The sequence below is a fragment of the Cucurbita moschata genome, unplaced genomic scaffold (assembly GCF_002738365.1).
Source record: "Cucurbita moschata cultivar Rifu unplaced genomic scaffold, Cmos_1.0 Cmo_Scf00003, whole genome shotgun sequence".
Taxonomy (NCBI): domain Eukaryota; kingdom Viridiplantae; phylum Streptophyta; class Magnoliopsida; order Cucurbitales; family Cucurbitaceae; genus Cucurbita; species Cucurbita moschata.
In genome coordinates this window covers 2,649,154-2,664,445 of record NW_019268519.1, presented here as the reverse complement: position 1 = coordinate 2,664,445, position 15,292 = coordinate 2,649,154, and the positions used below count along the sequence as shown (strand labels likewise).

The 15,292-nt window shown below is 33.9% G+C and overlaps 3 protein-coding genes across 3 annotated transcripts; all 3 read right to left on the bottom strand.

Annotated features, from left to right (window-relative positions):
• Positions 1-48: 48 nt before the first annotated feature.
• On the bottom strand, positions 49-2,978 carry LOC111441000 (heme oxygenase 1, chloroplastic-like). Its single transcript, XM_023077872.1, has 4 exons — positions 2,163-2,978; positions 1,519-1,742; positions 498-605; positions 49-399 (listed from the first exon to the last, which is right to left on the bottom strand). The coding sequence occupies exons 1-4, from the start codon at positions 2,629-2,631 to the stop codon at positions 307-309; spliced, it is 894 nt and encodes a 297-aa protein (XP_022933640.1). The 5' UTR covers positions 2,632-2,978; the 3' UTR covers positions 49-306.
• A 512-nt stretch (positions 2,979-3,490) lies between these two features.
• Positions 3,491-6,318, bottom strand: LOC111441229 (SPX domain-containing protein 1-like). The gene is made up of 3 exons (XM_023078214.1): positions 5,764-6,318; positions 4,631-4,757; positions 3,491-4,093 (listed from the first exon to the last, which is right to left on the bottom strand). The coding sequence occupies exons 1-3, from the start codon at positions 6,061-6,063 to the stop codon at positions 3,636-3,638; spliced, it is 885 nt and encodes a 294-aa protein (XP_022933982.1). The 5' UTR covers positions 6,064-6,318; the 3' UTR covers positions 3,491-3,635.
• A 6,828-nt stretch (positions 6,319-13,146) lies between these two features.
• LOC111440941 (ethylene-responsive transcription factor WIN1-like) lies at positions 13,147-14,032 on the bottom strand. Its single transcript, XM_023077776.1, has 2 exons — positions 13,916-14,032; positions 13,147-13,836 (listed from the first exon to the last, which is right to left on the bottom strand). Exons 1-2 carry the CDS (start codon positions 13,993-13,995, stop codon positions 13,302-13,304), a joined length of 615 nt encoding a protein of 204 aa, XP_022933544.1. The 5' UTR covers positions 13,996-14,032; the 3' UTR covers positions 13,147-13,301.
• Positions 14,033-15,292: the final 1,260 nt, after the last annotated feature.

Sequence of the window (15,292 nt, the reverse complement as noted above, 5' to 3'; positions counted from 1 at the left end):
ATATATTTCACCACTAAAAAATGAATTCAATTAGCATTAGCAACGTGATAGCCAAACAAACCGATTCCAATAAATACACTTGAATACGCCATTCACCATTCAGGGCATAACTTTCAGAGTTTACAAACAGATACTTTTATCCTTGAATAGAAGTGTAAAGTTTAAGGGACATTCAAGAATTCGAGCTTGAACAGAGATGGAGGGCATATCCCATTAGAGGGTGTATAAAGAAACAATAACACGACTACTAAAAGAAAGGCATCGTCATCGTCATCGTCATCGTCATCGTCATCGTCATCGTCATCGTCATGACAATATTAAACGGAGAATTTCTCCCGAGTGCTTAAAAGACTTCTCGGTTTCCTCCAGGCAATGGTCCTTCTCCTCCCTACTCCAGCTCTGGTAAACATACAACGCAACCAACATCGTGTTATCAAACAAACTCAATGAGAAAACAAGAGATGAATGTAAGAAAAAGGCGAATCAGATTGAGTTACCTCAGCGACTTTGTTGAGCTTGTCCCTTACATTCTGCAACAACTGGGAAAGGTCTCCATCCCATTTATAAAATTCCAGCTCCTTGTTCTCCAGAATCCTTTCTGCTACCTGAAGCACATCACGACAGGACAAGGTTTAAAACCAGTAGCAGGAACAAAGAAAACAAAACAAAACAAAACAACAAACACTTGCTTCTATGTACTCTCATTAGCCTCCAGATAGTTCCTTGGGTTAAGAAATGTTTCGTGAGGCATTCGGCAGTTCACCAGGTATTTCAATACCCAACCCACCAAATATTGGGAATACAGAGAGATTGTTTTCTTTGAGCATTCCCTTTCAGGCTTCCCTTCAAGGTTTTTTAAAATGTGTCTGCTAGGAAGAGGTTTCTACACTTTCATAAAGAATGCTTCGTTCTCTTCCCAAACCAACATGGAATCGCACAATCCACCCCCTTCGAGGCCCAGCATCCTCGCTGACACTTGTTCCCTTCTCCACTCAATGTGGGACCCCCTAATCCACCCCTCCAGGGCCCAGCGTCCTTATTGGCACACCGCCTTGTGTCCACCACCCTTTGGGACTCAACCTCCTCACTGGCATATCGCCTAGTGGCTGGCTCATACCATTTGTAACAGCCTAAGCCCACCACTAATAGATATTGTCCTCTTTGAGCTTTTCCTTTCAGGCTTCCCTTCAAAGTTTTTAAAACGCATCTACTAGAGCCAGGTTTCCACACACTTATAAATAATGCTTCATTCTCCTCCTCAAACGATGTGGGATCTCACAGAAATTTTGCGAAAGAGCCAAATTAAGAAATCGGCAAGTTCATACAAGTTCGTACATACCTCAAGTCATAAAGAAAAGTGAAAAACATTGATTAAACTTCCCCCTCCCCCCTAATTCATGAGTATCTGATCAACAACTTAATGATACAACATGTGGTACCCACCAGTCAGCTCATAGTGGCTGACTAAATCAATTATGCAACCCAAGAATGAAAATGAACATATGGTGAATTTGTTACCTTTCTCCCAATCATCCGACCACCAGCAGTGTGGGCAAAGTACGTATTATAGAAATGGCATATAAATGCTTGAGGATCCTTTTCCGACAATTCTTCAAGATAACGAGCATAGGTGACTCCAGGAGAAGAAGGCTCAGGAATGACATACCCTTGCTCTTTGAACCACTCCAAATCTTTTGCCAATGCTTCAGACCTTTCCAGTCCTGTGTCACGAAACTCTGCATCTATTACCATAAACAAAACACTTCATCAACATCCTACAATTACCTTTCCTGTGATACTTGTATGACTAGAAAAAGAAGCATGCAATTTTGCCAGAGATCACCAAACAATTTAAACCAACCTTCAAATCAATCATATCTAGGAAAGAACAATCTGTCAACACTCACAAAATCATGGAAGGAACGGCTGGTTAGCGGAATCAGAAGCATTTCCCCTCAATAACTAAATAGAAATGTTCATATAAAATATTCACACACATCATCAGAGAACAATAACAGCAAAGCCACAGACTGAATGAACAAAAGCATAAACATCAGAAGCAAAAATTGGAACAACATATGCAAAGCCAGAGTGAATCCAAGACATCAGGAAAAACCCAAAAAGACCGTCTCCAATAAACCAGGAAATCAGCAACAACTTACAGGAAGGAAATACAGCCTTGGCAATGATTTTATCAAGCGTATCATAAACCAATTTGCTATCCACAAGAAACCTCAAATACCCTTCAACCGTCGGCTCCCATTTAGCGACAGGTGCCTCTTGGGGCTCTTTAGTTTCCTTCTCACCCTCTTTAGCTTGATCCCTGGTATGCAATTTCATCGCCACAAACCTCATCTCCTCAACAAACCCTTTTGATTCACCAGGATACCTCTTTTTCGACTTCTCAGCCATGGTAGCCGAAACCAGAGGAACAGTCTTCATTCGAACCGTTGAAATTCCAGCAGTACTCTTCTTAAAGCGAAGGGCAGAGGGAACCCTTCTGGGTAAGAAACTGGACTCCAAACTGGAATTGGAATTGGAAAAGGAAGTGGGTGCCACAAAAGTGGGCGTTCTGAAACGAAGTTTATTGAAGAGAGACTGTGAGGGGGAAACTGGGTTAAGAGAAGGCATGGTTGAAGAAAGCGAGAAGTGGGTGAGATGATTGAAGAGTGTAAGAAACCTCGAAAGAGAGAAGGAAGAAAAGAAAAGAAACGGGAAGACAGAGATTTGCGAGGGTGGATTGAATTGAATTAGGGGTTCACGTAATCTTGAAGAAAAAGATAGGAGTACAACAATTTATTAAAAAAAAAAAGAGAACTAATGGTACCAAATAATTTGAAGAAGACGGGGAGACATGGGAGCCAGCCAGCCAGCAACCTTCAGGAATGGGTATTCATCGCTGGGATTCGTGTCCATCATCGCTCTCTGGATAACTCTTCCATGTTTCTTTATTACTCTTTTTATTTCTAATATTAAAAAGAAAAAAAAAAAAAAATCACAAATGGTTAATTATTTTCCATTACAGATTTTTAATTAGTAAGTAATTAATTATAGTTATTAAGAAATTAACTGATTTTGGCGAACTTATGAGATTGAAGCCAGTTAGGGCATATTTAAGACCTCTCCAAATAAGTATCAAATCCAAAACTTGAGCCAATAGAAAAACGAAACCCCACAAAGTATTGTAGAGGGCTGATGTTCCAAGCCTACTCTATTTGAGCCAATATGTTCAAAGCCGAAGGCATCCCTTATGAAGCCCAAGTGTGCACCTACCAAACTATACATACAGATCTGCAATCCTTACTGAAAGTGTCAAGCTTAGAGAAGACAGAAGGCCCAAAGAAATGAGCTTCAGGCCGTATTAGAAGGCCCACTTTGTGCACTGGTTGGTCCACAAGGGGAAAACACAATGTGCAAGAATATGGCGGAAAGTAGAATGAAATCTCAATCATGGTTTTTTTAAGATATGTAGTAATTTGAATGCCAAACAAACATGAAAAACATTGGCTTTCTACTTGTAACACTTTTTGGGTTTATATTTAGGATTTTACATGTTTGAGTATCTAATTCGTTCTTACAAGATGCCGTCGTAAAACTAATGGAATAAGGTGATGTTATATTCTGAAAGCCAAATTCTACTTGGCTATGGCTTCCTGTTCCAACACGGGAACCTTTTTCCATGTGCCGTCTACTCCATTTATCTGTAATGGTGGCAATGAAAATTCACTAACAGTTGAGCTTCCACTTCGAATTTCTTTTAGAACTCGCAAGGCTGATAGCGTGCCCTTCATGTACACGCTCTCCATCTGTTCGATCTCTGCGAGTTCCTTGGGCATCCCAGGAAGCCCATCGCTGTTCGAGGTGGCGGTGGCAGATGCTCTAGGAGCACAGCCTTCATCACCAACAGCTGCCTCAGCCAAGGCAGGCTGTTCGTTTGCAGGGAAGAGGCGGTCCAGCATAGCCTCACACTCTTTGACAAGCTTAAAGAGTAGGTCTGTGGTAAAGAAAGGCTGTTGCAGTACCTTCTGTATAAAGGGTAGGCGAATAAGTGCACCAGTTCTTTTGTCATATTTCTTGAGGATTTTGGCCAGGCCTGTCGAAGATGAGAAGAAGGCATGTAAATTTCGAAGTGGTGGGACTAATTGGGGGAAAAAAAAAGAAGGGGAGGCAGTTTGTGCATTTGATGACATAGAGATAATGTGCTAGCCTTCAGGACTAACCATAGACACACAGAAAAAGGTCCAAGAAATTAAGTCCAAAAGCAATTGTCTTTACGAAAAGCATTAGGACCATACATAGAAAAGTAAGTATCACAATACAAATATCTAGAAACAAAAGGCCATTCCAACAATGACCGTTAAAAGTTAAACAGACCGATACCCCCAAGGATATCCTGATGATAAGCCATGAAATGTTTGCAGATAATCTTGAAGGTCTAGAGTTCAAGCTTTTAAGTTGAGAACTTAATAGCTTAAAATTCTAGTTGCCAAGCTGCTCTTATGGCAGACAAAGCCTCACTAGAGATTAGTAAAGAGTGGACCATGAACAAAATGTAAGGATCCAAATTAAAGTACATAATAAGATGAAGCAAAAGTATATAATTCCAGTGCTAAAGGGACCGTGCGGTTACCTGTATAGTTAAGAGCACTGTAATTCTCCAATAAAACCATCTCGCCGTGAAAGTCAACAATCTCTTTACGAATTTGTGTCAACTCTTCATCAAAGTATTTCGCTTTAGCTACTCTATCTTGTAATTCCTGACAAATTCCCCACCAAAAACCAAGACAAGTTCTGTCAAATTCTCAATCGCCCTACATCATTGATTACGCAGAAAGTGCAATAACGTCAATGTTTTCCGACTCCCAAAAGTCAAATTCAATACACACAGCATAATATTAAACCATATCCTTTCTCTGGCCCTACTCAAATCTCAAACAAACAAAGTGAGCAAAGGAATCTAGTTTTCGAGTCGTATTATTACCGAAGTTGCACAGTTTACCAGCTGTGACTCGGAGCATGGATGATGTATAAGAATCCAGATCTAGACCAATAAAACAATGCGACCCGACGATTGTGTGCATAAAATATTGCCGCAAATACACAAGACAATAAAGACCAGCCAGCCGGCATGGTCATGTACAGCCCCAGATAATCATGTGAGTGGCAAAGTAGTTGCAACGTGGGCCAAAGAACTCTATTCTAAGAGTCAAAAAGGAGAGCAAATTTGAGAGAGGAAAAAAAAAAAAAAAAAAAGAGTGCCTCTTACTTTATGTTTTGTGAGTTAGAGTTTGATAAACGCAGCGAATACCTTGGGGTAATAATAAAATTATTAAGCGTCCCTTTTCAAAGGAATGTGGTAAGATGTCTTTTCACCTAGCGAAGCAAAAAGCGACGTCGTTGTTTTAGTCCTCAAGCATCGATTGGTTCGGTGGATTACTTAACGATAGAAAATCAGTCGAATTAACTTATTAAATGCATGAAGATTTTGTCGAGAAATAAACTGCTTATACAGTTGAATAAAATTAGTGCAAAGTTAATTAATCAAAAGTAAAGTTCAATTCCATAGTTCTTCAAGGAATTTCAGAAATCGAAAGTTTCTCGCATCACACATCCGTTTAGTCACCGAAATAATGCAGTAAACAGATTTCCAGAATGTTGAATGCACAAAATCAAGTAGCTCAGTCGAAACTTCTTCACTATTCAACAATAATCTGATTGGAAAGCGAAAAAGAAAAGGAAAAAAAAAATAAAAGACCTACATACCTTCAATCTGATGATATATTCCTCCTCCTTCTCAACGAAGAACGAATTGAATTTCTCGAGCTCCTTCTCCAAGAGAGTGATGAAATCAACGACCTCATTGGAGACAGCATCCGCATCGGTATCGGCATCGGCATCGTCCTCAGCATCAAGCCTAGGCTTCTTGAAAGGTCTGTTAGAGTCGCCGGACTTCGGCTGCACAAGTTTGAGCTTCTTCTTGAGCTCCTTGTAAGAGAGGAACTTATCCCGCCATTCCGGCAAGGTCTCTTCGATCTGGTTGCTGAGACTCTTCCCGAATTTCATATCTCCGGAAATGGAAAGTGGTTAGGAAGAAAATGGTGAGGGTGAGTGAGTAAAGCAATGGGAATGGTGGAAGGAAAATGGAAGAGGAAGATCGAGGAAGAGGAAGAAGACGGTAATATAAGCGGAAAGGGGAGAATATTCGGAGGGGCAGTACGGGAATATCCGTTAAATATTTGTCCAAATTCAAATTTAAGAGCATATTTCTGGGTTTATCCCCTCGTGAAAAGAAAGAGACAGAGAATGAGAGAAGAAGCTCAAAAGGTCACCAATACCCTTCTATTTTATCTTTTTTTTTTTTTTTAATAATATCTTATAAAAATTATAATTATATATATAAAAAATTAATTAATAGTAGATTATATTTAATTTAATATTTGGTTGACAAGTACCCGTCTCTAAATATATTATCAAATACATTTTATATTTTATATCCGTGACATTTACCAGTTAATAAGTAAATTAATGTTATATTTGTAAGAAAATCGATAATTAGTGTTTTAATTATTAAAATATTTTGTATAAATATTTGGGGAGTGGTGAGAGGTTTTAAATTTTGGGGGTAAAGGGCGGCGCGTGCACAAAGTGGTGAGCGTGGATTGGAAGGTATCAAAACCAATGGGCTCACTCCCAAGTTGGATCACGTGGGAACCATCCTATGATACTCCAACAACGCCCCACCATCTATTACCTTACACGTGTCCCACTCAAACCTTTTCCACTATTTTACTCCTTAAATTCCTCCACTTTAAACTATTTATACTTTTTAACCCTTCGACTTTTAATTTTATTCTTCGAAAAAATTAAAATTTTAATTTGTGTCTCACGTAAATCCTAAATTTTAATAAGACTATGATTTTATTCAAAATTTAATCAATAATTTTATACTTAAAATTATAATTTATGGGATAGAAAATTGGAAATAAATTAAAGTAATTTTTATGACATATTTTTTGAAATGGGAATAAATTGAAAAGGATGAATCAGAGAATAAATCCAATAAAAAAGAAAAAGGGTATAAAAATATTTTGAGCCATGGAATTGTTTCCATTTATATCACCTAGGGAAGGTACGGCCTTTAATAAAATATTTTGTCGTATTTTTTAATAAATATTATTCCCAATTTGTCATTTTTCATACAAATTATATATTTCATTCTGTAATTAAAATTGTGAATCCGTTTATTACCAGCTTATTAGTTAAGAGTTTCATAAATTTCTGTGGATTTTTAAATAAATAATTAATACAATTTTGATACTGATAAAACATCACACACATTTCTAAACAAATTTATAAAATATTTAAGTTAATAAATAATAATTTCTCCATTTTAAAGCATGTTTAAATTTTTTTTATTGTTGTCGGTTGTATACATAATTTTGTCGTATGTGTGGAATTTTAACTCATTTTGAACATAAAATGACAGTTAAAATTGGGAATAAACCAACCAACAAATCAAACAGCATTCATGGGGTACAGCTCCCAAATTTTAATGTCAAATAAATGTTCACATCTAGTCAAGGAAATACTCCAACTAACTCACAAAAATCAAGCTAATAATAAGAAAGGCTTCAACTCAACACCCAAATGCCTCAATCCACTTAATTAACAAATAATATAATTTCAAAATATGGTCTCAATCCTAGTCAGACTTTCTTTTTAAGAAAAATATTAGTTTACAAACAAAACAAAACAAAAAAATCACGAATGTTTACCTCATTTCAGTTGAAAACTATTTTCAGAGTAAAAATATATTAGAATACATGATAGTAGTATAAAATGTTTGTGTGAATTGTATATAAAAGAACCACGATAATTAAATATGTTATCTTTCTCTTTTAATATGAGATTTTTATTATTGAAAAAATGAATATAATCGTAAATTAAATTTAATTGTTTATATTTATTAATTAATGGTCTAACATAAATAATTGAAACTATGTTTTCCTTGACCAAAACTTATAAAACTGTTTAGACATTTAGTTCTAAATTGTTGAATATTTATACTCATCTAATAATATTGGCAGCAGTTTAAATGAATAAATAAATAAATAAATAAATCAACCAACAAAGCAATCAAAATCAAATTACAAAAAATGGACTCAGGAAAGTATCCGTTAAGAAATAAAAACAAATAAGTTAAAAAAAAAATTACTGAAAAAGTGGGCATAACAAGAATGAATGTAGAATATTATTGGTATTCATTTATTTAAATTTAGAATTAAACTTAATTAAATTAAAATAGAGAAGCTGAATATGTAGATTTTAAAAATATATATTTGGGAATTAGTTAGAAAGCAAAAAAGAAAATGGAAGTTCCATAATGTAAAAGCAACGGAGGAGAATGATCCGAAAGGAATTTGGAATATCCAATAAATTGCAAAAACTTTCAACAAACCATCCCCCATCCTCCAATCCCCAACATGACCACACACGCCTCAATAATAAATGTGAACCGGCCATGTCATGTATGAAGGCTAAAACAGGAAATTCACTCCGCCCCCACGTGGGATGTTTCTATCACCTGTTTCTTCGAAATCACCAGATTCATGCCTCACCCTGAGGGACCTATTCTTTCTATTTCTATTTTTATGGATTTTTATTTAACCCATCATTAAAACACAGCACGTAGTTATTATTTTTATATACATATTAAAAAAAAAGAATATTCTTTACCGAATATGCCTTTCCCTTTTTCCAATTAAATGGGTTTCTTTATTGCAATTGCAACCTTCAATATCCAATTTATTTTTTCATTGACAAAACAATACTCAAATTTCGGTTTTCTAATGATTTGTATAAAGAACCGTAGGAGTTAGTAGTGATGTCAGGGATTTTGTAGTTGCTTAGTTATATATATACATATATATAATTCCAGAATCATAATATAATATAATATAATACAAATGACGTATAATCGATCATTTTTTTTCTTTATCTAATTTTATTATAATTTTAATAGAATACTTTTGTATTGAAATATTTTAGAGTTTGTGTTAGAAAGTATATAAGAACTAATTACATGCTTAAAAAATAAACAAAACAAAGAATAAGAAATCAAAATAGATGAAGACCAAAATAATAATACCGAGAGGAGAATATTCTATATGAATGGTGGCATCTTTTACTAAATGCTCACAATTAAGAGGTCAAACCATAGACTTGAAACCTGTCATTAGTTTCAATCTTTTATTTTTATTTAACTGTATATGTCCCTCCCAACCACCATTCTTCCTCTCTCCACTTATGAGTGAGATATCTTAGTCTTCACTTTTGCTTGTGCTTTTAACAACGAATAATTATGATTTATTCCGAATGTTTGTGAATCCACCTCTAAATATCTCAAAATTACATTATCTAAATACCAAGCCATACAAAAGTCATATAAAAGTTTAAATATTTTAATTTTATGTTATTAAACTCAAAAAATGAAAGAAAAAAATATTTTATGGTCCTGATATTCATTTACATCTCATGTGCTATAACCACGTTATCAACTTATTGTTTTGAAAACTGTCTTCATAGACTAACATGAATACTTTGCTTTGTCATCACTCAACTATTTCGTACCAATATTCTCAAGAAGATAACCTTAACTTTCATAAAGTAATGTCTCATCTTTTCTTTAGATGTGACCCATAGGTTAACAGTAACTAACACAAGCCCAAGCCGAAGAGAGTAAAATTGATTATCACGGAAAAGTAAAGTTTTTGTTTGAATTTTAAGATTTTTTTTTTTTTTTTAATTTGAATATCTTTCATTTCTTGATGAACTTCCTATTCCAAATGAATGGCTTGACAAAATATTACACATGCACAACATTTTAAAAAGATGCCAAACAATATTCTGTTGTTAGTTGGAGTTTTACTTTTGCTCTCTTCTTGGAAAATTATAAAATAATTATATCTGATCTAGATGGCTTACTCAAATAAACATGTATTTTTTTTTAGAAAAATAATAAAAATAAATAAATTTGTATAATGGTTGCAAAATTCCTATAAAACAAATATTAGGTTTTGGAGGCAGCGGTTTTCCGAATGAATATAGGCAAATTGGGTATATTATTATTGATCTGAGAATATTTTATAGAATATTCCCAGCAATAGATATTTCTAGACAGTTAACTGTTTTTGTCTTTTGAGGTGGCAAAAGTTGTATAGTACTTTTATTGTCACTACAAAAATAGCAAATATCTGTAGACACCTTTTAATAATTTAACAACTGTTCCGTCCACATCTAATGCCTTGGAATTAGTCAGAATTTGAGTAAGTTCTAATATAGTGTTAGTAAATTAAAAATATCATACTTAGAACCGAGTTTCTAATTTATTTAAATATGACGGGCATATGGATGAACCTAAAAAAAAAAAAAAAAAAAAAAAAAAAAAAAAAAAAAAAAAAAAAAAAAAAAAAAAAAAAAAAAAAAAAAAAAAAAAAAAAAAAAAAAAAAAAAAAAAAAAAAAAAAAAAAANTTTTTTTTTTTTTTTTAAATTTTTAAAAAGAGAAAGCTTCATTAAAATCATAACTCAACAACATTTAAAATGCAATAAACATTTTAAAGAAGAAAAATTATGGATATATAAGTAAGATATACTATCTCTATTGGTGTGAGATCTTTTAGAGAAATTACAGGTAAAATCATGAGAAATTATGCTTAAAGTGGACAATATCATATCTGTGTGGAGAGTCATTGTTCCTATCCAAACGACACGACACGACAACAAGAGAAGTAAGCTAGAGCCTAGAGAGTAATTTTAGTAAAACTAACCCTAATGAAATGCCACAATAGATAATAACCAAGTGACACACTTAAAAGAAACAAGTTGAGGGTGAGGGATGAACAAGCACTACTCCAACAAAAGTAATAAGCTTGAGGCCAAGAATTAAAAAAAAAAAAAAAAAAAAAAAAAAAAAAAAAAGGGTAAGAAGAATATTTAAATTAATAAATATTTCTTTGATCTAGACATTTAAAAGACTTCTCATGAGAACTTTTACCTTAAATCGAGAAGTTTAAGAATTTATGTAACGTTTACGCTTGTTTTTATTTTTTATTTTTATGAAAAATTATTATTGCATCTATCAATTTGATTCTCTGTGAATTTGTTACCTACCATAATTTATTTAGTTCAAAATTCACCTATTCCATTAAGAAGACGACTTATGCATATATATCTTCTCACAATTCAATGTTTTCTTGGTAAGTTTTCATCCAAACATTATTGAATAATTTTTAAAATAAATTGAGAATTATTGATCTTAGTTCTAAGAATCAGGTTTATTGTTACTATTTTAAATTATATTATTAAAAATTTCAATGTATTAAATATGCTTTTCATGTGTGATACTAATGGGCATACAATGTTTGGGCCATTTTCGGGCTTCAGAAAAACGTTCGGACCAGTGGTTGGAAATTGGGCTTCCATCTAAAACTTGAAATGTTAAAGGATACGTACCACGTTACGATTCTTCTTTTTACAGAAAACATTTTATTTAAAAGGATTCCTAGAAAAGTATTTTTCATTGAAGAATTCTTGGTAGAAAGAAATCCAAGACTCACTCGAAAAGATGGTGTAGATTATAAGTCTTTTATATATATATATATATATATATATATATATTTACAACTTGATATGAAGGATTTACTGTAGATGGCAATAAAGCTTTTGAATCTTCTAGTGTATAGGCAACTGTTAGGACTAATGGACTTACTAAACACAAAGGTTGATGCTCTAACAGAAGAGTACTTAATTCTTAGAATTGAGAAAATGACTAAAATGAATAACATTAATATTGGGCAGGCAAAGTAAACGGACCTGAACAAGGACTTGGATAGAGTAGGGGCCGCGCGAGAGCATTCCCCACTCCTACGAATTGCGACATATTCTCAGAAACTACGGACTACTATTCTTAGGACGGGCACCACTTCATCCATTTTTATATCCCACTCCCGCTACTCATCCAGAAACTTCTCCGATGTGGGACGAACCCAAAGTCTCCTCTAATTATACATCGGTTTATCTACAATTTTCTTTTTTTATTTAGTATATTACTTTTATTTTTTAAAAAGGTATTAACAATAATAATATTTGTGCATATTATTAAAAAAGATTAATAATATCTTTATTAATTTAACCTTTTATTATATTTTGTATTTAAAATGTTATTAATTTCTCTCTTGTTGATTCAAATACAATTTTTTTTTTTTAATCCTCAATTTTCCCAAAGATGGTATGAGAGAGATGTTCATTTTTTTTTCATTCCTTTAATTTAATTGATGGACCCAAAATAATATTAAATTTTATGTGATACATATACATATTATATTAAATATGAATGAAGGTGTGGGTGAGACCTCCCATTGGGGCATCTAATTTTAGGGTTTAGTTCAAATGGGTCTAATCAGTGTGGTTGAAGGCTACATGGACCCCAATCAGCTATTATCATATGTTCAACTTAATGCATCCCTACTCACGTGCTCTTTTAATATCATAAAATACTTTATGGAATTAATTTATTACAAAGTTTAATCATTTTATTTTATTTTGTATATAGTTTGCGATGATGGAAACATCGTAATAATTTTATCAAGATATGAATCTAATTTTCTTCGGATAGTTGTTTGAAAAGTCTTTTATTTTAATATAGTTTTTACTATTCTCATTTTTGTATTTTTAACGTTTAATTACAATAAATATATATATATTAGACTTCGATAAAGTTTAAGGAAATTATTAAAATACTCGAAAGTCTAAATAAAATAGTCACCCTAAAATGACCTAGGACGGTAGCACGATCTCTCTCTACTATGTTGTACCCAAATATTCATACGCCCACTAATTTTCCCTAGGCACAAAGGTGATGGTCATGCTACAACAGTAGGTAGTCTTGGAGAGTGACTAGTTGGTTCCCTAAAACGAGGGATTCATTTAGATAACATCTTAGACGGGACAAAAAAATTCATCGCAAATCAAAAATAAATAAATTCCACAAACCTAATCATAATATATTTTAACGATTTTATAGAACAAATTATGGAAGGTAACTATCTCAGAAGTAAATAGGTTAGAATTTTTTCTTTTTTTAGACGAACGACATAAAACTATCAGACAGGTTATGACAGTTTCATCGATATTATATAGGTTTTTGTTTTTGTTTTTGTTTTTTTTATAGTGCATAATGCACGTTTTAAAATATTACAACTTAATTAACAACATAAGTTGATATTAGCAATTTGGTTACAAACTAAAGATAAACATCCTTCCCCTGTTGAATCTCAAACAATTCGTTTGGTTCATCATAGCTGATATGAAGCAGTTCCTCCACCATTTGCAAAGCCACCATTCTCTCTTCTTCATCCAACTCCGATGGAATCTCCGCCACTTCCGCCGCCACCGGGGACTGATCAGCCACAACCACACCCATCAGAGAATCATCCTCGTTGTTATGGCTCTTCTTATTTCCAAGCTCAACAGTCATGACCCAGCTAGATGCCGACCGTGGCCCAGCACGTTTCTGCCACACGCCAATGTTGGAATTCTCAGTGTCGAGCCTCAAACATGTCATGGAAGGCGATGGAGTCCGACAGCATTTCTTGAGCTTAGCTTGCAATATTTCAGACAACCCCTTGGGGGAATCCTTGGTTGTAGTAATGTTGGTGTCATGGGTCGTCGGGAAATTGGTTTTGGCATTACGTCCGCTCATCAAAATCGCAGCTTGATCATACGCTCTTGCCGCTTCCTCCGCCGTCTCAAACGTCCCCAACCAAATCCGCCTCTTCCTGCACGCAATCAAACCACAAATTGATTAAACAATACACATATTTAAAATTTGGGGAAGAAATTAGAAGAATCAATTACAGTAATGGATGGCGAATTTCAGAAACCCAAGAGCCCCAATGGCGCTGCCTAACACCACGAAACTTCTTAAACTTGGGCATTGTCAGAGAAGGAAGTACAGAGAGAAGGGGCAGTGGGGGAAACATATAAGAAGGGGGGGAATTTACAGACAGTACACTGTCGGCTAACTAAAAGTGATAAAATGCTTAAGAATTTATCAGTGTCACCTAAATCTGTCGCACAAAACAGTGGGAGAAGGACAACATCATTAAAGCATCTTTTTTGATTGAAACATCGCCATAACTTAGATTAGATACTCTGTTACTCGCTCTTTGGCTTTGTTGTGATTCAGCCAAGTGTTGTTTATTGCTTCGTCTGCCCAAATCTTTGAACTTTATAGTCCGTATACTTCCACGTGAATCATAAAGTAAGAGTGTGGGGAGGGAAATTATTGATGGGATTGATTTGAATGTGGATTAGGTGAAAAGGGTTAAGAAGGCTCCAACTTTTAAGGTCATTTCAGGTCAAAACCAACTGCATTAGTGCATAAAGTTTGGGAGATTGTTATTTCTACCTTATTTAATGTCCCTAATCAACCCTATCTTTTTTTATATGTCATTGACAATGACACTCACAGTAAACGAAAAATATATGAACGAATCGATACTACATTAGAATGAGAACTACCGCTAGCAAATATTGTCTGTTTTTATTCATTACATATTATCATCAATCTCACAGTTTTAAAACGTGTCTACCAAGAGGAGGTTAAGGCGTTTGTAGATAACCTATGAGGTGTCTATACACATGGCTTTTGTCTATATAATGATGGTATGATTTTGTAAAAACCCAAGTCCACCGCTAGCAGATTTTGTCCGTTTTGGCCCATTATGTATCGTCATCAGCCTCATAGTTTTAAAATATGTTTGTTAGGGAGAAGTTTTCACAATCAATGTTTCATTCTCCTCTCTAATCGACGTGAGCTCTCACAATTCTTCTTCCTTAGAGGCCAGTGTCCTCGTTGGCACATTGCCCAGTATTTGGCTCTGATAACATGATTAAAAAAACGCACCTCCTTTTTTAATTGTTAAATTCTAATAACTTTATGATTAAAGGTGTTTTGCTTGTATGTGTGTGAAGCAATAAATTTGAATCTTTACCTATCCGGTAGAAAAAGATCCTTGAAACATATAAAGTTGAACATTGTCTATTTCAAAATTAATGACTAAATTTATAATAATTAAATAAATGTTGATCGTGAAATTTGAATTTAATAATATGGTTAGATGGGGAAGGTAATCAAATGAAAAAGAAGTATACCTTGATTTATCACAAACTCACGACTCAATTTATTACATCCACAAAAAAAAAAAAAAAAAAAAAAAAAAAAAAAAAAAT